The sequence below is a fragment of the Calliphora vicina genome, chromosome 5, assembly GCF_958450345.1.
Source record: "Calliphora vicina chromosome 5, idCalVici1.1, whole genome shotgun sequence".
In the NCBI taxonomy this organism is placed as follows: domain Eukaryota; kingdom Metazoa; phylum Arthropoda; class Insecta; order Diptera; family Calliphoridae; genus Calliphora; species Calliphora vicina.
In genome coordinates, this window is record NC_088784.1 from 93,905,699 (window position 1) to 93,932,117 (window position 26,419).

Below are 26,419 nucleotides of genomic sequence, written 5' to 3' on the forward strand. Positions count from 1 at the left end.
TTCTAAAAAGACAAAACACCGATCCTCAAAAAAGTTTCATATTTGTTTAACCCTGTGTGATTCTTAAATATCTACAAAGATTTTTTACTATCACACGTTAAGTAACGTCATAGTAGGGACTTTTCTAAAAAAAAAACAGTTTTTGGAACACATTTTCCTCGGTTTAGGAATTTCGGTATTTGAAAATAAAAAATGTCAAAATCATATCATCATTGTTTGTTATGTTTGTCAATTCACGAATAGTAACAGAAATGTTTCAGAAAAGTATCAACTAGACCAAAACATGGGGTTAAGAGATTCCCAAAGTCATAGATCTATGCCAACAAGCCTACAACCACCTGTTTATTAAAGGAGGAAATTAAACGCAGCATCAACGAAATTCAGAATCTTTTGTACAAAATGGTTATGGAAAATTTCTACAATAGAATATACACTCTTGAATTTCCTCCTTCAATGCACAGGTATGACTTCAAATAACCCCATAAAAGTATATATAATGGTGTTATATCACATGATTAAAGAGCCAGTATTGATCCCCAAAACGAGAGATTTCACAACCATCTGTAATAGAATTGCATCACGGGATGTATGGAAAAGGGCTTATTAAAATCACTTTTCGTCTCTATATATCGCATCAATCAGCAAGTCATCCATATTAATATCATTCAATTTAGGAAGAAATAATTATGATTTCATATGACCTATAACAATCACTAGTTGACCAGCCTCATTTTCAAACAATTTTTGCCCAATGATGCCTCCACTTCAAGATCCGAACCAAACAGTAACACGTTGTGGGTGCATTTGTTTTCCGACAGTCACATATGGGATATATGAACAAATGCAACAATTTTGCAACAAATTGACTTCTTAGCTTACGATGGTTTTGCTCGAAACTTTGACTTGCAAACTTCCATTATTTTTGAAATATTGTCCCAACCAAAATATAAATAATGAAATGACCACGAAAGCAACTTCGACAACTTCGATCAATTACCCAAAAGCACTAAAAAATTTAACTAGATATTTAATTAAAAAAATCATAGCAAGGTGATCAACTTATTGGACCGAACTTTTAAAGATCACGAACACGTGCTTGGACAAAAATGTATTTAAGAAATTCGTATATACAAAACCGATGGATTTCTCTCATTTAATCATTTTAGGACTTTGAATCTTACAAAAGATTACCACTATTGAAGCTTTAAATATAACCCTTCGCCATTATATGTAGAAAGCTTTAAATGAATATAAAAGCTTCGATATAAAACTTATTCTGAAATTTCTATTGATTTCTCTATTTATAGTATTCAGGACATTAAATTTCTTAAAATAATGCACCACTATTTGTTGATGGTTAAAATACAACCCTTCATTGTTTACCGATCTTCTAAAGATCACGAACACGCGTGGAAGTCGTGCTTCGACAAAAATGTATTTCCGAAATTCATCCACAAACATTCCTAAAAGAGAAACCTCACTTATTTAAATATTCAAATTAATGGAAACATCCATATCAGTAAATGTGATAAACATGTAATTTCACGTTTATTTAAGCGCTTGATATTTGAATTTGCCATTATTATAACTAAAATATAAACACATTTAAACAAAAATATTAAAATATATTTATACCCCATTGTAGAATTAGCAAGGTACAATTATTAGAAAGTATGCTCTCAATTATACATTCCCTATAACGTCAAACAAAAGAAAATTAAAAAATATAAAAAGGAAATGCCAAAAAAAAAATAATTGAATTTAAATTTTTGTTACGAAAAAACTATATTTTATTAAATAAATGTGTACTAATTTCAATTAAAACGTTAAAAATGTATAAAATATCGCGGTAACAAATTGAAAAAAGGTAAGTAATTAAACACATAGTTTGACGTTTTAGGGTTGAATAATGAAAACTCTCTCTAATAATTGTACCTGGTAACTGATTGTACCATGTTTATACCCCAAACCAAAGTATACCAAGTAGTCCAACTCTCAATTTTTTCAAATTACTCTCTCACATATACGGGTACCGTGTGAGCTCAGAGAAATGTAAACAAATGAAATGTCTTGAAATTTTAACTTTTAATTTTTGATAAAATAACGTTCTATTACACATTATTACTTTAACACATATAATTTTATATTTTTTTTAAACACTTTTAGCACATTATCATTGTTAAAAAGTTTATATTTTGCACAAATCAAGAAAAAAATATTTTTGGATATTCTGACATGTAATTTTTTGTTATTGTAGAATTTAAACTATAGGACAGAGTTACAATTTTTGGTATTGAAAATTCATACAAATTCAAATTTAGAACATATTTATAAAACTCTGTTGCTTGTAGAAAATTTAAAAGTTACCAACACATGTGTAATTTTGTTACTCACACATGTTTAGAGTTAGGTACTTTTTTACTAACACATGTATAGAGTTAGGTACTGTTGTCAAAGAGTTGGACTACTTGTTATACTTTGCCCCAAACCATAGAGAATAGAAACTCTCCTGTCAAAGACCTAACTCAGTTGTCAGAAACCTAAGTGGTGAGCAGTGTTGCCAGACAAAGTTTACCTTATGTCCCCAATCTGAAAGTCGATGTCCCCAAAAAATCCCCATTTCAAAATTTAAATCAACAATTTTGTCACCATAAAAAAAATTAAATTATATTGTTAATACTAAATTTTACTATGTTGAGTTTAACAAACTAAAGTTGCGATCTGGCATAATAACATACGACAAGCATTGTCTCATTGTCAGTTCTCAAAATGTTGATTCATCGATTTTGGAACAAGTTGTTTGGAAGATGTCATTTTACTTTGAAACCTGCCAAAGAATTCTTGATGCTTATCCGATTTTTGTACGAATTAGTTTTTATAACTCCTTGAGAAATCAAGAGCTTTATAATATTCGATTTTTTATTCCAGAAAAAGAAAGTATATTTTGTAAAAAATGGACAAAATAAGCCATAATTTCACCGCATCGGAAGTGGAATCCATTTAAGTATAATTTAAAAAAAGCACTGAAAAACTCATTGTAGTATTAAAATAGAACTTAAAGATAGCACTCTGCAACAAAATAAAACTTTTTGTCAGAACTTGAAAAGCGACCCAGTGGTGGTTGTAGGCCTAGGTGAGGGAATACTAAAACCGTTTTCAAAGATTTTGAAACTTCCTCAAAATTTTGAGTTATTTTGAAAAAACTGTTTTAAGTAGTACTTTAGTACCTCTAACTCACACATTTTGCATATTTTTTTCGTCGTTTTTCAAATTCAACAAAGTTATTTTAATTTTTTTCTATGAAAACCTATTTTTTTACGCAGTGTTTTAAAGAAATCGGTTTATATTTGCAAAAGTTATTAAACTTTTTCGAAAAAAATTCCAAAGAAGGGTATATTGAGTTAGAGCTGATGTTTGCAACGTGTAAAAATATTGTCCCAATACCCAGCTTAAAGTATACCAATATGTTCTGGATCACTTTCTGAGTCGATTTTGCGAAGTCCGTCCGTCCATGTAAACCTTGTAATCAAACTACAGGTCGCAATTTCAAAGATAATTTGGTACAAGCTCTTGTATTGCCCCAAGGACGAAGCCTATTGAATTTGATTAGAATGGGAACATCATTTCTCATAGCCCCCATACGATTGCCCTATCTGAAAATAGTTAAGCTGTCATAAATATCTTAGTTATATAGATATAAAAAACAAATTCAGCAAAAATAAGTTTTATATATGCCGAACCTGCCTCACCAAATTTACCATATAATGCCCACTTCCGAAAATCATTTTAATGAGTATAGATTTCTTAAAAATATTTCAAACTCAAATAAAATTCAACACAAATAGTTTTCATATACATATACAGAAGACGTGTTAAGAACTAAATTTTCTTTATACATTGCAATAAAAATGTATAGCAATGGTATAAGCTTTCATATCAAAATAAGTATTGAAATGCTATTAAAATCAAATTTTGTTTTTTTTTTTAGATATTCTTAACAAAAACAATACTTATGTATAACCATGATAAAAATATAGAAGGTAGTTTCAATCAAAATTTTTTTTTTTTCAAATAAGGTTTTTTGAAGTTTCCTTATTTTGTGAGCATTATAAAAAGCGTTGCCACATTCCTAAAAATGATTTTAATTTTAGAGACATTTTTTACAAAAAATGTGTAATTTATAATTTAGTATTTAAATAAAAATGTATTAAGTATGTTGTGTTGGAAGTTAATGATTCAATTCCTAACATTCGCTATATAATTTGGGCTACCTGACAAATAATTTTCATTAAATTTTAAAAAAAATTAATTTAAACGTTCCAAAAGGCTTAAAAAACTGGTATTTGGTATTTTCGCAGTTGGGGAAAATGCAACTCATGTTTGTTAAATCTTAAAATAATGTTCACAAATTAGCTTTGAAATATTTGAAAATGAAAATCTTACCTTTGATCCCAATTTGATAGTAAATATTTTTTATATATTTTTTTAATATTCTTCAAATTAATGAAAATTATGTATTAATTTTTTCACAAACTTCAAAGAATATATGGGAAAATTTTTAATTAATATGGTATTACTATTTTAACGAAAACGTCAAAATCCTTAAGCATGTCAGACGTAGAATTTTAAAAAATAAAGAGAGAATGAAACTACCTTCTATTTTACTACTATGCTTATAACTTACAAATGTATCAAAAGATACACGGTATTTTAAAACGTAATCAGTGTTCTTTCCAACCCCGTTGAAAAACATAAAGTCGAACAAAAACTGACTAAAGCTGGCCCACACGGAATGATTTGTTCGCCTGATTTGTGATTGAAAATTTTCAATTACTTGTGATTTTTATCACGCACATCCCCATTAACAAGTAACAAGATGTCGAACACGAACACGAACAAATCATAATCACAAATCAACCGTGTGTGGCCAGCTTAATTTACAGGTCGACGATAAGTTGACGAACATCATTGAAAACTTTTTTTTTAGAATAAATTCTGAATTTGAGGATGTTTCTGAAATTTTTTGACATTTTTTTAAATACGAAGTCAAAAATTGGCTCCTAGAGAATGATTCAGCTTTCTGTGTTTAGGACAGCGAAATGCAAACTCACACCACTACAGTTTTTAGATATTGTAGTTGTATGAGTTGAGAATTATTCTCTGGCAAAAACAAAAACAAATAGCTGAAATAATGAAATAAACAAACATAAAAGCGTAACACAACCTGCTTCTATCACTACTCATGCGAGACTGACTGTTTTTATACAATGTGTGTGCTTGCGTACATGTGAAAAAAAAACAAGAGAGCTCATTTGAGAGCTCACTGCAGCTCGCTGGTTTAGGAAGAATTTAAAACAATTTAATATCTGTGAACTTTTGATGAAATCCTTTTTTAATTTTTTTATTATCAAAGTAGTGTCCTGGAAACGAAAAATCTAAAATTTTTGTGTTTTTCATCAAATTCTGAAGAAATGAAAGAAATAAAATATGATTATTTAAACAAAATATAAAACCAAATAGATTAGAAATTGAAATGTTTGTCAATAAATAGCTCTTCTGTTTTATTACTGGGCCAAGTACTCTATATTGTGAATACCGCTAATGTCTAAAAATGTAAAATCCCCAAAAATGGATGTAAATCCCCAAATTTTGTTAAAATCCCCAAATCCCTCCCCACGAAATTCTGTCCCCCAAAAAATCTTGAAATCCCCAAATTGGGGACAAATCCCCACATCTGGCTACACTGGTGGTGAGAATGTATTATTATAAAAAACCATGGTAGAACCAACCAGGTACAATTATTAGGGAGAGTTTTCAATATTTACCCCTACAACGTCAAATAACGCATTTACTCTAATCACTTTTTATTTTGTTTTCTCAATGTTTTGCACGTTATATTAAAACTAACACATATTTATTTGGAAAAAATTTAATTTGAATTGAATATTTTAGGAAAAAAAGTAAATACACAAAAATTTGTTTAATTATTTTTTTTTTGTCTTAGACATTTTGTTTTGTTTTTTTCTAATTTTCTTTTGTTTGACGTTATAGGGAATGTATAATTGAGAACGTAATTTCTAATAATTGTACCTTGCTTGTTCTGCTATGATAAAAAACTATGTGAAAACAAAAACAACACTCGTGTGTGTAATTATTTTGAGTAACTTTTTTTGTTTGAGTTTTTTTCTAGTTTCCGCTCTATGTTTCTCTATGCCCCAAACCATAAATGATAGGGGAATGTATAAGTTTGTTAGTCCTTTTATAATTTCCACATGTTTCATTTCATTATATATATATTTTGGAAGATCTAAATAAATGTAGCCATGACCGTCCGTCTATTGAAATCAGCTGTCCATAGCCCAAATTGAATTATAACCATGTAATTAGGGTTTAGTCATGGTTCTGTTGCTATTTAAAATCAAACCACATATAGCTGAGATATAAGCAATAATTTTATATTTGATTTGGCTTACAAAATAATGCATTAAGAAAGTAGTTACATTTAAAATTGGAAGCGCAATATTAGCTGGGCGAATAAACTAGTCAGAAAAACTAAATTTGAATATGAATAATTTTGAAAATTTGTTTTAAATGCAAAATTAATAAAAATAAATAAATTTCCATCTCTACTTTTAGGTGCATGACTGGGCTACAGATTTCTGTGATGGCACATGCCTGTGTGCCCTGGTGGAAAGTCTACAGACCCGTCCCCTGAAGCCCTCCTGGAATCGTCGTCCGGCCAATCAACATCATTATTTGGAAAATGCCACCACAGCATTGAGTGCCATCGAGAAAGATCACATTAAATTGGTGAATATTGGCAATGTGGACATTGTCAATGGCAATGTTAAGCTGATATTGGGTCTCATCTGGTCCTTGATTGTGCGCTATCAAATCGGTCGCAGTAAGTTCCCGCCACGTAAATTAATGTTGGCCTGGCTACAAGCAGCTCTGCCCGAGTGTAAGATAACAAATTTAACCACCGACTGGAATAGTGGTGTAAATTTGGCTGCCTTATTGGACTATTGTAAGCCGGGTTTGTATCCTCACTGGCGCTCTATGGCTCCTAGTCAAAGTGTAAGCAATTGTACACATGCCATGAATTTGGCCCAGAGTGAGTTTGGTGTACCCAAGGTATTGGAGCCAGAATATTTGGCCTCGCCCTGGTTGGATGAGTTGTCGGGCATGACGTATTTGTCTTACTTTATGAAACCGGGTGGTCCCGGTTACAATGCTACCATGAGATGGGTTAATACACAAGTTAGGGAACCGGTGAAAAATTTTACAGTGAGTTTTAGTTATAAATTTTCTTTATTTGTTGTAACTGTTTAATAATTACAGACCGATTGGAATGATGGCCGTGTAATGTGTGAAATTATTAAGGGCCTGGGTGGCCCTGCTCCTGCACCAGAAAAACTCAGCACCGATCCTTTCCATTATGAGAATAATGTACGTAAGGCCATAGATGCTGGTGCCAAATTGGGCATTCAGCCGGTATTGACTGCAAAGGATATGGCCAATCCCGAGGTGGAACATTTGGGCATAATGGCTTATGCTGCCCATTTACAGTGGGTGCCACCACGTCCGCCGCTTTCGGATTTGGTTAATGTGTTTATGGAAAGTACTTCGGGTAGAGTGGGAGAACAGGTAACACACAAAATTTATTTTGGTTTCTTAATTATTTTACTTAATTTTTGTTTGGTTTCAGACCCATTTCCGCATAGATGTTATGTCGCGGGAAATTAGCTTGAGCAGCGTTAGAGCCCTGGTGGTATCACCTTCGGGTAATGCCCAACATATTAAATTGAATGCCCATGGTGAGGGCGTTTATGTACCTGATAAGTATGGCATGCATGAAATTGTGGTGGATATTGGAGATGACAGTTTGGGTGGCCATTTCTTCCGTGTTTTGCCACGTTTTATACAAGTAGCACCACCCGGTATGGCTCCCTGTGCTCTAGGTAGTTTAGTAGAGGTATTGGTAAATGCTACTGGTGCTCCCAAGACCGAGGATATTCTAGTAACAGCTGTTTCCCCCACGGGCATATCCCACAATTGTCCTTTGAAGAAAGTGGAAGAGGGTCATAGTGCCATATTTAAACCGGATGAGGCGGGTATTTGGGAAATTGCAATTACCTATCAGGGACGTCATATACAAGGTGGACCCTTTACTTGTGCTGTGTTTGATGCCTCCGGCGTCTCCGTGCATGGCCTAGATGGAGCTATGCCCTTGAGAGCTCATTCCTTTGAGGTGGATGCTCGCGGTGTGGGTGTCAATGGAGAGCTGCATGTTGACATTGTCCATGACAAAAGGTCGTTGGTGTGTTCGGTGGAGAAAATCGTTGATAATAAATATCGTGTCACCTTTATGCCACGTCAGAATGGCAAATATCGTGTTTATGTGTATTTTAATGGCTACGATGTCAAGGGTTCACCGTTCATTATGCGTGTTGGCACCAAAGGCCGTTCAGGCAAGACACGTAGCAGTCCATTGCACGACAACAAACATCGTTCAGAGAGTCCCTCAATGCACTATACAGCAACAACGTCCACCAGGCACAATGATTATCGTAATGCGGCCACATCATCACTGTCCCGCAGAGATTTACTTAATCACAATCACAATACAGCTCAGGCAGCAGCATCTGGAACAACAATATCCACAACAAATATTGGCACCAACGAACGTCAACGTTCGTATTCACCACAATATTCACCCAAGCAGGATACCACGGATTATCGCACAAGTTCCAGTTACTATAAAAGGGAAAGTGAGGTAAGTCTTAATATTTATTTAACAACAAGTATATAGGTAGAGAAGATGCAGGAATGTATGTATTAATGGCATGTTATTTAAGCACATTGCCTGACTAAAGGGAATGTGTGGCAAGTGGGTTAGTAACAAGCGTTTGGCTGGTCTGGTTATATGAATATGTTGAGTTAATTGAATTTGCGTGTTGCATGTTAATATGTAAATGGTAGCAGAATTTCAAGTAAATTACATACATATTTCTTTTATTTTTATTTTCGTATTTTCTTAATTTTCTTTGGTTGACTTTATGTGCATGTTAAATTAAAGATTAATTTCCCGGTGCAAGAAAAAAAATAATAAATATTTTCTTTTTATTGAAATTAATGGTTGCACATTTGGGTGATGGCGCAATAATGAATTAATTAACATAATAATATTTTTTTAACATACATACACACATATTTTATAAGTACTAGGCTATAAATAAAATTAAAACAAATTTCAGTTACTTTTTCGGAAAGAGGTGGCCCTTATTTTTCACTTTTTAATTTTTCAGTGCCCCCAAGGTGTAATTGCTTTGATTTTTCCCCATCCTTTAAATAGCAAATACTGAAAATGTGTGCAAAATCGGATAACTTTTAGAGGCTGCACATTTTATTTGAAGTTTCGGATTTTTTGTTCAAGGTAGCAATATTTTCAAAAAAAGATTTAATAAAGAAAAAATGTATTATGTTATCCCCTCAAAATAAACAATATATTGATTTAGGACGACTTCCAAAATTTGTTGGGTATAGAGATAACCATTTCAAAAAAACAAAAAATATTTATTTTGTTTGTTAATTTTATTTTCAATAATCGTGATAATTCGATTAACCATATTTAAAACATGATGTTTATCAGATTGACAGTCCGATAACACACGAGCTAGTGCGAATATTGAATATAAAAGTAACAAACTATTTTTTAAATCAAGTTATTTTTTATAAATTTCAATTTACTTTCAAAATAATAAACATTTTCTTAAAAAATCCTTGGGAAATCGTATAATTATGAAATATCTCTCTCTTAAGGGTAAACTTTGATATGACAAATAATGATACCCTATTTTATTTGTGATGTTTTGGGATAACATACAAATATTTTCAAAAAGCTAAATTTATTTTTAGAAATCGAACGATTATTACCACACTCTAAACAATGCATGTAAATCTACTACTATAAAGTAAGTAAGTTTTCATGTAAACTTACACAATATGCGTAAATTTAAGCACAATATGTTTATCAAAATCAATTACATACTTTTTTCAGCAAAAATACAAACAAAATGTTTTATTTTAAATTTTTATAATATAATAAGCATTTTATATTTAAAATTACATATATTGTGCATAAACTGAAGTTTTACACATAAAGTGTGTAAAGTAATTCAAACGTTTAATATACAAATTGTCAAAATTTTATTTCTAAAAAAAAACAAAAATCATTTATTATAAAAAAAATATTTGAATTTACACACAACATGTTTTTTTACCCTAATTATAGAAGGAGAAAAGTTTCCTACTATTAATGTAGGAAATTTACATGAAAATTTATTAGAGTGCAGACCCAAAATATTTTTTGAAACATTCTAAAACAAATTAAGGGTTAACAAAATCATTTTTTTCCTCTCCATACGCAGTGAATCGATCTAATATATGTACATATCGTTCCCTTAATATAGAAAGGACCTAACTCTTGTTTTTTTTTTAGTATGCCCAGAATTTGGTTTATCTTATATATAAATAGGCCACACGTTTTTTGTGGTACACTTTTAAGTAAGTTATTGTCCACCAATATTGATGAAACTTATATGGTTTAAAAGGTTATTTTCTTTAGATGTGGACAATATAATTTTTTTTTTAAATTATTTCCATAAAAGTGGTAAAAAGCGTTTTAAATTTGCTTGAAAAACAACAACAACATGTTTATGCACATCTAAATACATACACGTGCATTTGTACACAAACGAGAAAAATATTTTTGCGTATACTCAAAAGTAACTGCATAATTTCGTTATTAGTGGTCGAATTTTGACCACCAGGAGATCCTAGTTTCAATAAATAGTCCGCTCATCTATAGTCTACAGATATATATGATCTCAAAAAAGGATGGACCGATTTTGATGAAATTTGCAGGGAATCTTCAGAATAGCCTAGTGGGTAACATTGTCAGATTTTTGATTTTCGGTCTTTGGGCGGGGGGGGGCGTGTCATAATCAAATTTTTGCATTATACCGCTAATGCCATCTATATATATAAAAAACGGGTGGACCGATTTTGATGAAGTTTTCACGGAATCTTCAGAAAAGCCTCTAGGATAACAGTGTAAAGTTAGATTTTTGATTTTCGGTATGTGATAAACAATTTTGTTTACTCCTGCATATTAGGTGCATGAATAAGTAATTTTCATACTAAATTTTTGAATTCATTGGAACCAGCCGAAATGCCACTGCATGTATTAAAATTGAAGGTTGGATCACCAACTTTGTCCGACACTGTATATTAAAATCGAGGTGCAATATAAAACAGATGTTTTCTAAGGGCCAGCTACGCGAACCGGGTTCAGCTAGTATATCATATTTAGCCAAAGAAACGACTTAAAAAAACACGACTTTGGGCCTTTCTATACATTAAGGTAACGATATGTTTAAATATAAACATTTTCTGACAACGACCAGCCATTACCAGTTGATACTAAAAAAGATCTCATTCATATTGAAATATGAATCAAACATTTTAAATTTTCAAAAATTTTTTTAACGAAATTTCAAATATTTTATAGAGGATTAAAAATTAAAATGTTAACGCTTGTTGTAGTTTTTGTTCAGAAATTTTTTAGAAATAATTTTTCACAAGTAAGCTGTGCCGAATCTATATACCCACCACCAAATAATAACGACACTGATTTTTTTTCGTTTTTTATAAAAACATTTTTTATACCCTTCACCGTGAGTGGCAAGGGTACATATAAGTTTGTCATTCCGTTTGTAATTTCTACATTTTTCATTTGCGACGCAATAAAGTATATATGTATGTATATTCTGGATCGTTATAGATAACGGAGTCGATACAGCTATGTCTGTCCCTATGTTGAAATCAAATTTCCCTGGCCCCCAAATAACTTACATACATGATTCATACATCAATATTTTCGCAATCCGGTTCGGTTAATATTTAAAATTGGCCCACAAATCACTGAGATATTTGGGAAAAACCATCTGGATTACTAAATCATTAATATAGACAGTATGTATGTATATAGGTAATGATAGACATTTCAAAGGCCTTTCCAATGGCGTATATAAGGCCATAGTATGTCGGACATACAATGGGTCAAAATCGGGACAAATATTTTTTAACCCGTATTTTTTCATGAAAATTTTTTTCGCTAATTGAAAAGAAAATAATAAAAAAATTACCAAAAAATATTTAAATTTATAAAAAAATGTTGGCAGAAATTTTTTTTCAGTAAACAAATTTTTTTTTTTTTTTGTTTTCGTTTTTTAAGTATAATTTGGTGAAGGGTATATAAGATTTGACAGAGCCGAATATATCTCTCTTACTTATTTTTTTTAATAAGAATAACGTGTGCAAAATATCACAATGTATTATCCTATATTTAAAGAACATTTTTGGAGGTTATCTTACATTTTGGTCCATAACTCTGGTTTTACTTGCCCGATTTTATCTATTTCCAACACCAAACATTTCTGATAAACAGAGTATATAAATATTTGAAAATGTTATCCCCCTAAGTCCTATCCTGTAGGTGGTATTGTGCATTCAACAGTCATACAGACGATCAGACGAACGGGAATGGCTAGATCGTCTTAATTACTTATTTATGTAGGTCTACGATGCGTATTTCGATGTGCTCTAAATGAAATGACAAAATCTAAATGAAATGACAATATATAATAAAGTCAAAATAAAAAATATATTATTTTTTAATAGTTATGTTCCAATAAAACACAGAAATTATTCCACTTCATTCTAAATACTTTTTAACAGCTATTGCAACATGTGGTCTAGCGTTTTCATGATGGAATATTACCGTTTCATATCTGGTCTCATATTGTGGGCCAATGCTCGCTTCAAACGAATAGGTGGTGTTCGGTACTATTACCTATGATGGTTTGGTCAGATTTCTGCAACTTATAATAATTTTTAATGTGCAAAATCCTCTTTCAAGGTCTATCGGCTTCAATTCGTATGGTATCCAATTTCCCTGCTTTTGTATGAATCCTGCTGCTCGTACACATTTTAAAATTGCTGCTCCCAATGATTTTGCTAGCTCTTGTTGAGTTTTACAACAATCTTCATGGAGTAATGCCTCTAATTCTTTGTCTTACAAAATTTTTTGACTGGCCTGGGTGATTCTTGTCGTCCGAGTCAAATTATTTATATTTTCTGATAACGACTTCTGTTAGACCTAACTATCATTGAGTTATTTAAGCCATTACTTGTAACAATGTTTAGTGATCCATTGATAACACTGTGTTAAAACAATGAGTTACAATGCTTTTGTATGATTAGAGAAGTACCAGAACTATTAGTAAAAGACAAAAGTTACAAAGCTATTTTACACTGAAAGTAGTTAACTCTGGCTGCCTGTAGCTTACTCTGTGTACCAAGAGCCTGTCTACATTCTCTACTATTACCTGCATCATTTTTAATAGGATCAGTAGTTGACAAGTTCCACATTTCTTGATAACGATCATATTGTGTCGCGTTTTCAGACATTTTGCTTACTACTTTACCTCAATCTCTTTGCAAAGTTATTGAACTTTCAAACTAGCTTATATACAAATTAACAATTTTAATTACTAACTTCACATAACAGCTGTAAGTAGAAAATCCAGTTATAATCTTTTAACCAAAAAAATAACAATAAAAAACCCCCACACAATACAACTACTCACAATATTATCAATGACACTTAATCGTCAGCACAATCATCATTATACAAATTCAAAATTTAATTTTATTACACCAACAAACAAGCAAAAACAAAAAAACAAAAAAAACATTCATCTACACATTTTAGGAAAAATTGGCAACATCACCGCCGCCACCACCGGCACCACAACCACCACCATTACGTGAACGCGAACGTGAATACAATGACTCACCGACTACCAAATACTTGAACTCGGCTGACTTGTATAACGTCACTACGTCCAGACGTGACTCGAAAACCTCAAATGCTTCATCGTCCAAGAATGACTACTACTATGACAAGGAGAATGAACTGTATAGTGGACGGAAAAATGAACGTGATTTGAAATTGGCGCCACCACGAGCTGATCGTGAAGACCTGTACGAAGAACATAGCCACAGACACTCATACAGCAATAACAACAACAATCATCATCATCATCAACAGCAGCAGCAACAACAAATACGCACAAATACCGCAACACGAGGCTCTGTCTCGTACAGTACGAGATTGAGTCCCATAATGTCCAGTCCCACACATGATGTAACTAAAACTATATATATTTTTTAGATTTCTTTTTTTTTATTTTTTAGCAATCTGTTTATAATTTTTTTTTTTATTTTAGTAATTATTTGTTTGTATTTAATTGAAACTAATTTTGATTTTTGCTAACACTTTCTATTTTTTATTTCTATTATTTATTTAACATCATCTGTATGTGTTATTTATGTGTTAAATTTATGAAGCATGCTATATTATTTCAAAAAGAAAACCATCTAAATTACTAACTTTTTTAATATTTTTGGCTTAAATTTTATTTATTTATTAAAACCTCAGATAAGATCTAGTGAAATACGTACTCATAGTCCTCTGACTATAAAAACTTCGATACCTTATGAAACCACAACGCGTACTTTGAGCGCCAGTCCCAGACATATGTCGGCCTCGCCGGTACAAAGGTATTCGCCCAACAGTGCCTACATAACAACGGCCACACATCGCATGAGTCCTAGCTCAACTTTGAATAAGGTGGGTGTTTCCCTTAAACAAATATAAAAAACATAAACTAATTTATCTGTTTTCCCCCGTAAAGAATGGCTTTGAATCGCGTACGGTGGAGAAATCTTCAACTTATAAAACCACTTCGAATTTTGTCAACGATTCGAATATACGTGCCAGTCCTTCACTTTATGGCACAGCTGAACGCTTAAGACGCACCGCTTCACCCGAGCCCCGCATTGATCATTCGTCAAACGTGCGTGTCTCTTCGATTAAGCCCGCTTCGGCTAGACGTGATAGTTGGGATGTCATCAATAAAACCAAACACATGTTATCACACAATTCACTGGAATCATTGGCCAATATGACCGAATCACAATTGAATACAGATCTAAGTTATGCCCGACCCGATATCGATAATGAAACACATCGTAATACACAATATAATAAATTCGCCTTAAACGAACAAAAATATCACAGTGATAGAAGAGGTTCTAGGGACTCGGTAGATGAAAGCGAACGCTACAAGTAAGTTTTATTTTCTTGCTGAAAAACACCTAAAGTAATTATATATTTCCCTTAGACCCAGTGCCATCACTGTCAAGTCACAATCGAACAACTCGTACACCGACAAAGCTGGCGGTTTTACACGCACCGTCAAAGAATCCAGCCAACAGATTGTTACCGAAAGTTCTTCCAACGCCAATGCTGCTGGCTATAGTTCTTTGTCTCGATTTCGCCCCATCGAAAGTACTTTGACGGGTGTTACCGGTGCCCGGGCTATACGCGTCCAGGACATACCGAATGGTGCCATTGGCCGGCCGGTTGAATTTGAAATCGATGGCTCTAAAGCTGGTTCGGGTAATTTGGAAATATTGGTTAATGGTGGTCGTGTCACATCGTCGGTGCGCTCATTGGGCGGCCAACGTTTTGTGGCCAGCTTCACGCCCCATGAGCCCGGCATACATACAGTGCAGATTACATTTAATGGAGAAACGGTACCAGGTGAGTGTGAAGAGAAATATATCTAATAGAAAAAACTGAAATGTATTCTTAAATTTAAGTGAAAAAATATGGGATAGATTAAATCAAATCCTTAGCTTAGTGTGCAAATGTGCTAAATCCATTTTCACAAATTTTACAGGAACACAAAACACTTTATTAAATCCTTTGTTTTAAATATTTTTGAAATCTATGAATGCAGTTTTATTAGTTATTGAGTGAGTTGGCGATATAAGATATATAAAATGAGCTAAGTCCTAAAAAGAGACTATAACCTTTTAGGACTTAGCTCATTTTATATATCTTATTTTGTTTTTTTAATGGCCCTTTTTATACCCTTCACCATGAGTTGCCAGGGTATATATAAGTTTGTCATTGCGTTTATAATTTCTACATTTTTCATTTGCGACCCCACAAAGTATATATATCCTGGATCATTATAGATATCAGAGTCGTTATAGCCTGTCCTTCTGTATATTGAAATCAACTTTCCATAGCCCCCAAAAAACTTACAAACATGATTGATACATCAATATAGCGGAAATTCTCAGCACAGTTACTATTTAAAATCGACAAAATCGGCCCACAAATGGCTGAGATATAAGGAAAAAACCGGGACAACCTCGATTTTTGGCATATTTTTGATGTATATCTGGATTACTAAGTCATTAATATTGACAATATGGATATCTTATGATAGTAAATGGATATAAGGCTGAAGTAAATTAGACCTACAATGGGTGAAAATCGGGAAAAATATTTTTTAAACCCGAATTTATTTTCTCTAAAAATTTTTTTTGTCATAAATAATTTTTTTCACAATAAATTTAAAAATTAAAAAAAAATTGGAAAAATATATTGTAAAAAAAAATTAAAAATGAAATTTAATTTTTTTTTTAAATTTTGTTTACCTAAAAATATTTAAAATTTGTATTTTAAACAGTGTTTAAAAAACTAGACTACAAGTAGCAGTAGCAACGAAAAAACTCAAGTAGTCTAGTTAAAAAATTAATAAAAACTGGGAGTCAATAATTACTACTACTACTGCTACCTTCACATTTTGGTAGCAGTAGTTGTAGTAGTACTAATAAAAGAAAAATTTAAAAGTAGCAGAGTAATTTATTTTCTATTGCTACCTTAAAAAAGAAAAAGTTTTGATGTAGCACTCATTAGTTTTTTATTAATTCTGATACTTTTAAAATTTAGAAGTAATAGAAGTAGCAGTTGAGGTAGTAGAAGAAGTAGCAGCTAAGTAGCAGTTGAGGTAGCAATAAAATAAGTCAAAAATAAAAATCTTCAGCCAAAAAAGTATATTATGTGTTGTTGTTGTGAATGTATATTTGTGTAAGTTGGTCGTGTTGTAAACAAAAGTTCGGCTTTTTTGTTATACACACAGAAAATACGATCTTTCTGTTAGCAACACGAACATCTGAGATGAATAAAAACGAATAATTCTTTCAAACTCTCTCAAAACAAAAACAACACACAGTGTTTAATTCTGTCAATTTTGGTGTTATGACTGAAGATTTTCTTTTTTTACTACTTTTATTGCTACCTTAACTGCTGCATCAACTGCTACCTTAAAAATTAAAACTCGATATAGAGCAGTAGCAATGATTTGTATTTTTATGCTACTACTCCATTTACAATTCATGTTTTATTACTACTGCTCTGTTAAGAGTTTTATATTTTGAAGGTAGCAGTAGTTTTAAAAAATCAAGAAAACGAAAAAAGACAAATGCTCTGCTACCGCTACATACACTTTTTTGAAGCAGTAGTTGTAGCAACAGTTAAAAATTTGTTAGTTATCGTAGGTTTTTAAACACTGAATTTAAAGTATAATTTGTGATTCAGCACAACCGAATAAAAGTAAGAGAGCTATACTTATTTAGTTTTAACTCTGATTTAAAGTCTCTATTCTTACAAAGTTGCTCTCAAAATGTAATGGAGCAACGTTTTTGATATCAGTAGTAGAAATGATAATAAATTTCAAAAGGATCCAATATTTCCGTTAAAAAATTATGATTTATATCCGTTGGTTAAAATTAAATGAATAAACTAATAACACGGTCCAACAGCATTATTGGCACATAATGGCGATAATTCTGTAAGAGCATGTTTAGTAGATCTAGTCTGAGTTCTTTTTCCAGTAGGTCCAAGTTTTAATTCTTTGATCGAAGGGAGCATTATAGTAAATGAAAAAATGTCTAGGATAATTCTTATTGTCAGAGTTATATTATGGAATTTTATGGAGATAATTTTTATGGAAGATCTTAACCCTCTAGCTTCTCTCTTTAGGGGTCAATTTGGCCCTTTTTACGAGAAAATCCAACAAAATCCTAACAAAAACGACATTTAAGGATTAAAATATTCAACGAAAGTATTTGCGGGAAAATTTCAGTGGGAGTCACCAAAGATACCAAAGTTGTAAATGAAGCTCTCAACGCTTAATTAGCAATTTTTACACGCCTCCTTGGGTCTCACATTTTTTAAAAAATCGACAAAAATACATTTATGATGCGAATAAGCTGAAGTTTAAAATATAAATGGTTCTTGAGAAGATCTACAAAAAGCATGCATACTGATATAAGTTATCTATTTGAGCTCATGAGATATTTAGTTTTATTTCTTTTACTTATTTTTGCAGAGGGTCGAATTTGTTTTTTTAAAAATCAGCTATATTTGTCCCTACAAAAAGTTACATGCAAGTTGAAACATGTAAAAAGGATCGTATTTTTTAAGTTTTTTCCTAAAAAAAAGTCTCTATATTTTACTTTTATAGCTAAACAATTTCTTGGGGACTACACAAAATTTGTATATGATCCGAAAGGAGAACTTCATGCAAAAGCGCGAGAACAAAAATTTGGCTCACTTAAGCGGACATAAGCCCCCCTCCCAAGATATACAAACTTGGCCAATTTTTAAAAAAAAATTTAAGTTTGAGTAAAAAATTCTAAAAACATAAAGGACCGATCCTAAGTAAATGTCTATATTTAAATAACGCTGTATGATACTTACCTATGCACAAATTCTGATTGATTTCACACTGTAAATAACTTCACAGTGGGCACTTTTCTAAAAAAACTCAGTTTTTTGAACACATTTCCCTCGTTTTAGACATTTTCGTATTTAAAAACAAAGAATTTCAACTAATATAATGTCATTTATTTAAGGACATTTAGATCTATATTAGTTTTAAATTTTGATTATTTAAAATTTTATATTTTTCTTCATGAAAAATTACAATATATATATGACCCCGAAAAATTCATAAAATTGTTTAATTTCTCTAAAATATCAATCTTCAAGTCCTAAGGTTTTCACCAATACCAAATACAAAAAGTTTATATTTACTCTTCAGAAGCTCCACAAACCTTACCCCTTTAAAACATGTTAACGTTTTTTCATATATTGCATCATAGAAGTATCAAGATGTGTCAGAAAAAAATATCAGTTCTAGTATATTGAAGGTGTATTTTATTTTTCTCCACTTTAGTTTCGGCAATCGAACTTTTTGATGCCTTTTTTAAATTAAACCAATTTTGCATCACCGATATAATGATTATAGTTTGTTTTTTACAAAATCAAATTCTTAATATAGATTCAGATACGGAAAGAGAATTAAATATTCATCGCGGACTGACTGATCTGTTTTCAGGATATCGCAAAGTTTAATGACAAATTATTTTGCAAGAAAAGAAGCAATTGAAGCTCCTAAAAATTCTTCGATTTCGTCCCCTATTCACTAGATTAATTCTACTGATGAAAATGATATTTTACCATATGATGACAATATGATTATATCATCTAGTGATGAAAGTGACGTTGAACTAATTCCAAACCGATGAGCTAACACATTTCCTTAACCCTTAAATGCATGATTTTTACTTTTATTTTTCTATAAAGTGTCAAATATTTAGTTGATTTTTATTTCTTATATATCATTTAGCTTTAGTTTGATTTAGAATTTCGTTAGCTGAAACTTTTCGTACTCCATTTAATTTTTCTGAATTAGTATCAAGCTTATATTCGTCTAAAATTAAGTGGAACTGGAATGTAGACAATTAGCAACAATATGCATTAAAGGGTTAAAAAATGTGTTAGCTCATTTTTTTTTTTTTGATCATTTTCACTTTTTCTGTAATTATAAATATTTTTGTTTATTTTTCTTAATATATTTTGTTTTTATTGTTTAAGTAAATTAAATAAATATATTTTTGTTGATTTTATTTATGCGATTTTGTTCTAATTTTTTAATTAAAATCTGAATTTATGCGGTTTTTCAGAATTTTGGAACGAATCATTAGTTTTCATATGAAGCTAGAGTATCGTTTTATGCGAATTCAATTTATGAGATTTTTTTGGAACGCATATATCGCATAAAACGAGACCTGAGTCCACATAATTATTATCTACTTTATTATTTCCACAACTTACAACTCAAAAATACATTCCACTTCATAGTACTATTCGGCCAAACACCTGTAAACTCTTACATTTGAACACACTTAGCGAAGAACACAACCAATCACTAAAGCAGGGACCCTCAAACTACAATATATAACTTTCATTATCAAAAAACACAACCACATCTTGTAGATACTTGTGTATGTATCTACAAAGTATATTTCAATGAAACTAAAATAGTATCTACTCGCACCATTCATTCCATTTTTATCTTATATTTTATCTTATTTCTCTAAAATTTACAAAAAACACACAAAACAGATAACATAAATAGTGGAAGAAAAACGTACATATAGATACGAAACATAAGAATAATAGAATGAAAGAATTATAAAAGAAAATACACGAGAGCATTTTAAGATAAACAAACTACTAATTGCAAAAACAACAGGTGTGTGAGCAAACACATTAATGGGAAGATTGTAATATGAGTATGAGAGACCTAAGCTTGATTTTAAGAGTTAGGTGAAGATATTTTGAGAAAGTTTGCTATTGTAAGGGGAAGATTTAAAAAAAACGCAAAATTTTATTTAAAAAATCACCAAGATTTCTCTTTAGCTGTCAAAGTGTTGTTTTTGTTTTATATAAATTTGATAATTTTGTGATCTTGGGTTCATATGCCCTCATTTTCAACGGTCTAAAAATCATTAAAATGAAGAATTGTATTTAAGTCGAGCAAAAAAATGATCGAATGATAACTGAGACAACTGAACTGAAAAATTGTATTTCAATCGAGATTTTTTAAATTTTTGTATTCGAATAATTTATATTCGAACGCAAACCTTTAATAATATTGACGATTATTGATGTTTTTTTTTCAAATAAAACATTTGGTAGGTTTTGGTAGGCTTTGGTAGTTTTTAATTAGAAATTTGGTAGGAAAAATATTTTATGAGTGGCAACGCTGGACCTAAGCATGACTTCAAGAGTTATGAGAAGATACCTTGATTCTATTTTTTACCTTAAATGAAGAGTAGTATTTTATTCGTTAATAATGTATTTGGATAATTTTTATTTCACAATTATTCGAATGGCAACTTAACTAAACTGATTTTTTCTTACATGTTGTATTATTCGAATAATTATTATTCGAATGGTAAGACTCAACTGAAACATTTTATTTAAAATCAGTAAATTTGACCTAAAATCCCCATTTTAAATTTCGAATAACCGCTAGAAAATACATTTTTTCGAATATTCGATTAGTCAATAATTATAAATCGATTTTTTTTATCTTAACTGAAGAAATGTATTTTAGTAGAGAAAAAAAATCGTATTCGGATAATTTTCATTCCACAATTATTCGAATAATTTTTATTTGAATGATAACTGAACTAAACTGAAAATTTGTATTTCGTTCGAGATTTTTTTATTCTTCTATTATTCGAATAATTTTTATTCGTATAACAAGCCTAAATACATCCGTATTTGAATAACCGCTAGAAAATAAATTTATTCGAATATTTTATTACTCGATTATTATAAATTGATTTGTTTTTTATTTTAACTGAAGGAGAGTAGTTTAGTCGGTATAGTATGTTTCACTGAAATGTTTCACACAATTATTCGAATAACTTTTATTTGAATGACAACTGAACTACACTGAATAATTGTATTTCATTAGAAATTTTTTATTTTTTTAATGCTGTATTATTCGAATAATTCTTATTCGTATAACAAACCTATAATAATTTTGTCAAATATTGATGTGTTAACTCAACTGAAACATTTTATTTAAAATCAGTTAAATTGTCTTAAAATACCCATTTTAAAAAGTTAATTAAAGTATTCGAATAACAACTCGAAAATAAATTTAATCGAATATAATCGAATATTCATAGTTATAAATACATTTTTTATATTAACTAAAGAATTGTATTGTAGTCGAGATTCTTTAGTTATTTATTCAGATAATTTTTTTTACACAATTATTCTAATAATTTTTATTCGAATGACACTGAACTAAACTGAAAATTTGTATTTCATTCTAATTATTTTTTTTAATTGTTGTATTATTCGAATGACAAGCCTATAATAATGATGACAAATATTGATGTTATGACTCAACTGAAAAATTTCATTTAAAATCAGTAAAATTGGCAAAAAAAAAATACCCATTTTAAAAAGTGTTAGCCTGAAAATAATTTTATTAAAGTATTCGAATGACTGCTAGAAAATAAATTTATTCGAATATTCGATTAATCGATTTTTTTATCTTAACTGAAGAATTGTATTTTAGTTGAGAAGAAATTAATTAATTATGTATTCGGATAATTTTCATTCCACAATTATTCGAATAATTTTTATTCGAATGACGACCTAACCGTAAATTAGTATTTCATTTTAGAATTTTTGTTTCAATTGTTATATTATTCGAAAAAAATTGATTCGAATGAAAATCCTATAATAATTTTGCCTGAAGAATTGAATTTTAGTCGAGAAAAAATTCGGATAATTTTTGTTCCACTATTATTCGAATAATTTTTATTCGAGTTTTAACTGAAATAAACTGAAAATTTGTATTTCATTATAGATTTTTTTTAAATGTTGTATTATTATACGAATAATTTTTATTCGATTGACAAGCCCATACAAATCTTGACAAATATTGATGTTTTGACTCAACTGAAACAAATTATGGTCCAATGCTAACCAATTTCAACAAGTTCCATATCTGGGATTAACTACATTTATATATTAAATTTTGTTTTAATCTATATATGTATATAAAAATGAAATGGTCCATGTATGTAATGGCATCACGTGAGAACGGCTGGAGCGATTTGGCTGATTTGTTTATTCTTCGATTATAAATTTTCAGGAGATGGTTTGTAAAGAAAAAAATTAAAAAATTCCGGGTAAAACTCGGATCTTTTTTTGAGTCCAGTCAACTGTAATAAAAAAGCTCCCTAAAGTATGCAGTACAAATTTAGATATTTTATTTGCAAATAAATAAAAACAGGCAGGTGTATGTGGGTTGGAGAAACTTGAAGAACTAACATTAGTAAATGCTACCGGGCGAAGCCGGGCGGGCCAACTAGTTATATATAAAAGTGAGAGCTGCACTTTGAGTACAACATCAATCATTCCGTCCAGACAGACGGACGGAATGATTGATGTTGTTAAATCGACTCAGAAAGTGATTCTGAGTCAACTAGTAGACCTTAAAATGGGTTAGACTAATAATATTTGTGTAGGGTATAATGAGTACTATTTATTAAAATGTCACGATCGTAAAAACGTTATTTCCAAAACCTAATTTTCAAACCACAATCGCTACATCATCATTATTGCTGCAGTTGTAAATAGATAAATTCTCACTCTCTCTCTCGCTCTTTCTCTATCTCTGTATCATTTGAGAGCAGCAGCAGCAGATGAGTATAAAGTTGAGGTGTTTCTTGTTTATATCCATAAATAAATATTCATTGTATTTCAACTATATTGGCCTGCTAAACAAGGCTTAAAGCCAAGAGCCGGCAGTCTGAGTTCGCGTTTTAAACAAAACTGACACGTCAACGGAAAGAAACAATTTGAAAACTAGACACGATATTTTCATAATTAATTTATTTTGCTTTCAGTGTGTTTTTGTTGTTTGTATCTACATACATACAAAGTGAAAATCTTTAGTTTTTTTTATTGTGTTTTTATAAAATACATCGATCACAGTGCATACCAAGCAATTTAAGAAATTTGTAATAAAAAATAAATAATAAATTTACAATATTTAAAACGAATAAAGAAGATCTTTAAATCATAGAAAATTTATATACCTATACGAGTATATAAATATAAATAAATCTATTCTAAAAAAGTGATTAATTGCATTGAAGTGTAATGCAATAAATAAATGAAATGTAATTAAAAGTAACAACAAACCTATAAAAAAAGAAAAAATAATTAAATATAAAGATAAATCAACAATAAATAAATAAATTTAAATTATTCATAAAATCTATAGAAAAGTGAAAAGAAAAAATTGTAAAATAAAATAATTAAAATGCAAATTATAGCACTTTTTAAGGCAAATTATTACAATGAAAATAATTACAATTTTTTTTTTCTACAAATTCAAAAAATTAACTTTAAATCCTTGAGCATGAGCACATAATTATAATAATTCACATAAAATAAAATAATAAAATACAATAACAACAAAAGACAACCACAAAAATATTGGTGTTACTAGTTTTTTTCTTCACCCAAAATAAATATCTAGATATTTTTATTTTTTTTTACCAAATATGCAAATGTTGCCAACACCAGTCAACTTCTGTTTTAGAGCTTTTTCGTTGAAAAATGCTGTCTTAGTCGTTTAATTTTTTTTTTCTTGTATTTTGTTGTTTGGTATTTGTATCTCGCCTTAATCGAATATGATGTTGAAAACCAGTTTAATGAACTATTTTTTCTTTATAGTTTTTGTTTAAAAAATATTTATATTTTTTTGTTGTGTTTTTTATCTCCACTATACAAGTATTACTTTTGGTGTTTTTTTATTTTTCGAAAAAAAAAACTAAGAAAATTGTTTTTAGGTTGGCGTGTTTAAGTAGACAAATGCTTTATTTGTTAATAAAATAATCATTTGTATTTTGTATTTATTTAATTAATTAGCTCTTGAACTTGATTAAATAGTGACAATTAATACGAATATGTACGTATTTAAAGGCATCAACTGAAATTACATTCAAACACTTAGTTGCAAAAGAAAATTTTTAATCTGGATTTGTGTGTTCATCATGAAATCTATTAATAATTATGGCTAAAAAAGTAATAGAAAAAATCCCAGTAAAGAGGCCTTCCTAAGGGACAAAATCGCATTGCAAAATTATTTCAAATTTACACAGCGTATCATTGGGAGCCTTGTATACTCGCTTCTGTTAAAGCGCTGAAAGAAGGCCTACTTCAGAAGGCATATTAGAAGGTTTTCCGTAATTCTTCACAGAATGTCTTTAAAGGAGCCTAATTGAAGGTCTGCTGAAGCAAGACTTTAAATTGGGTTATTAGGAAAAAAATTCTTAATGAATTCAGCATAAAACCAAACAAGAAAGAAAGAATGGTCGGCCAAACCCGACCATATAATACCCTACACTAAGTAAAAGAGCAAAAACATTTTTTTTTTAAATTTCAATAATTTATATTTTTGAGTGATTTTCGGAAGTGGGTGCTATGACCAATTATGGACCGATCACCATGAAATAAGGTCGTGTGATTTATGTTTATACGAAAGTTTACCAGGTTGAATTTTGTGAGTATACCAAAATTTTTAAGCGATTTATGGACGTTAAAGTGATTTTCGGAAGCGGTTGTATATGGGAGCTATGACTAATTATGGACGGATCGTAACAACATTTGGTGACATGAATTTTGTATATATAGAACTTATTTGGAGCACAATTTGTGGAGATCATTTATAAATTAAACATTTATGACCGATAAAGTCCAATTTCGGAAGGACATTTGTATGGGGGCTAGGTGAAATAATGGACCGATTTCAGCCAGTTTCAATAGGCTTGGTCCTTGGGCCGAAAAAATAATATGTACCTAATTTTATCGAAATATCTTCAAAATTGCTGTACTCTGCGCACAAGGTTTACATGGACAGCCAGCCAGCCAACCAGACGGACAGATGGACATCGTTTAATCGACTCAGAAAGTGATTCTAAGTCGATCGGTATACTTTAAGGTGGGTGTTAGACCAATATTTTTGGGCGTTACAAATATCTGCACAAACACTTTAAAGTATCACCTGTGTATCACGAACTTCACAACATCAAATGCTATACAAAAGACATCATTTTTTGGAAGATTTTCTTCCTTCTTCTGGTTTTATGTAAATGTTTATATACATTTCATTAAAGTGAGACAACACATGAGGCCATCAGCGCTTAAATGGTGTAACCCCCAATTTTTATTTTGGTTGCTGTTCTGGTGTTACTTACTGTCCTTACATTACCAATATCAATACAAAAGTGGGGTAAGCTACCTTTTGAAATTCAAAAGCTGGAGTTGAAAAAAAGTAATATTGCAAAAGTGGTGTAAGTTAAATATACCACTAAATAAATAGTTTGGGGTTACACCACTTTTGCGCTGATAGCCTCGTAAATAAATCAAGCATGTTCGAATTTGCAATGTAGATTTTAATGTGTAGAAATGTTTTTAGAAGGAGAAGCTAAGTCCTTTCTGAGAGACGGCAGAGTGGAATGAGTATCGGTTCTTATACAATGT

At 30.6% G+C, this 26,419-nt stretch overlaps 1 protein-coding gene across 3 annotated transcripts in view; it reads left to right on the plus strand.

Annotated features, from left to right (window-relative positions):
- jbug (filamin-type immunoglobulin domains fbug) overlaps nucleotides 1–26,419 on the plus strand; it is a 128,554-nt gene that overhangs the window by 46,171 nt on the left and 55,964 nt on the right. For 2 of the 3 annotated variants that reach the window (XM_065510506.1, XM_065510510.1), the window contains exons 2-8: nucleotides 6,637–7,287; nucleotides 7,342–7,647; nucleotides 7,709–8,776; nucleotides 13,838–14,272; nucleotides 14,567–14,758; nucleotides 14,823–15,256; nucleotides 15,312–15,733. In XM_065510506.1, coding sequence (XP_065366578.1) covers nucleotides 6,637–7,287; nucleotides 7,342–7,647; nucleotides 7,709–8,776; nucleotides 13,838–14,272; nucleotides 14,567–14,758; nucleotides 14,823–15,256; nucleotides 15,312–15,733 — 3,508 coding nt within the window. The remainder of the gene's footprint in view (nucleotides 1–6,636; nucleotides 7,288–7,341; nucleotides 7,648–7,708; nucleotides 8,777–13,837; nucleotides 14,273–14,566; nucleotides 14,759–14,822; nucleotides 15,257–15,311; nucleotides 15,734–26,419) is intronic. The other variant, XM_065510509.1, reaches the window with a different exon arrangement.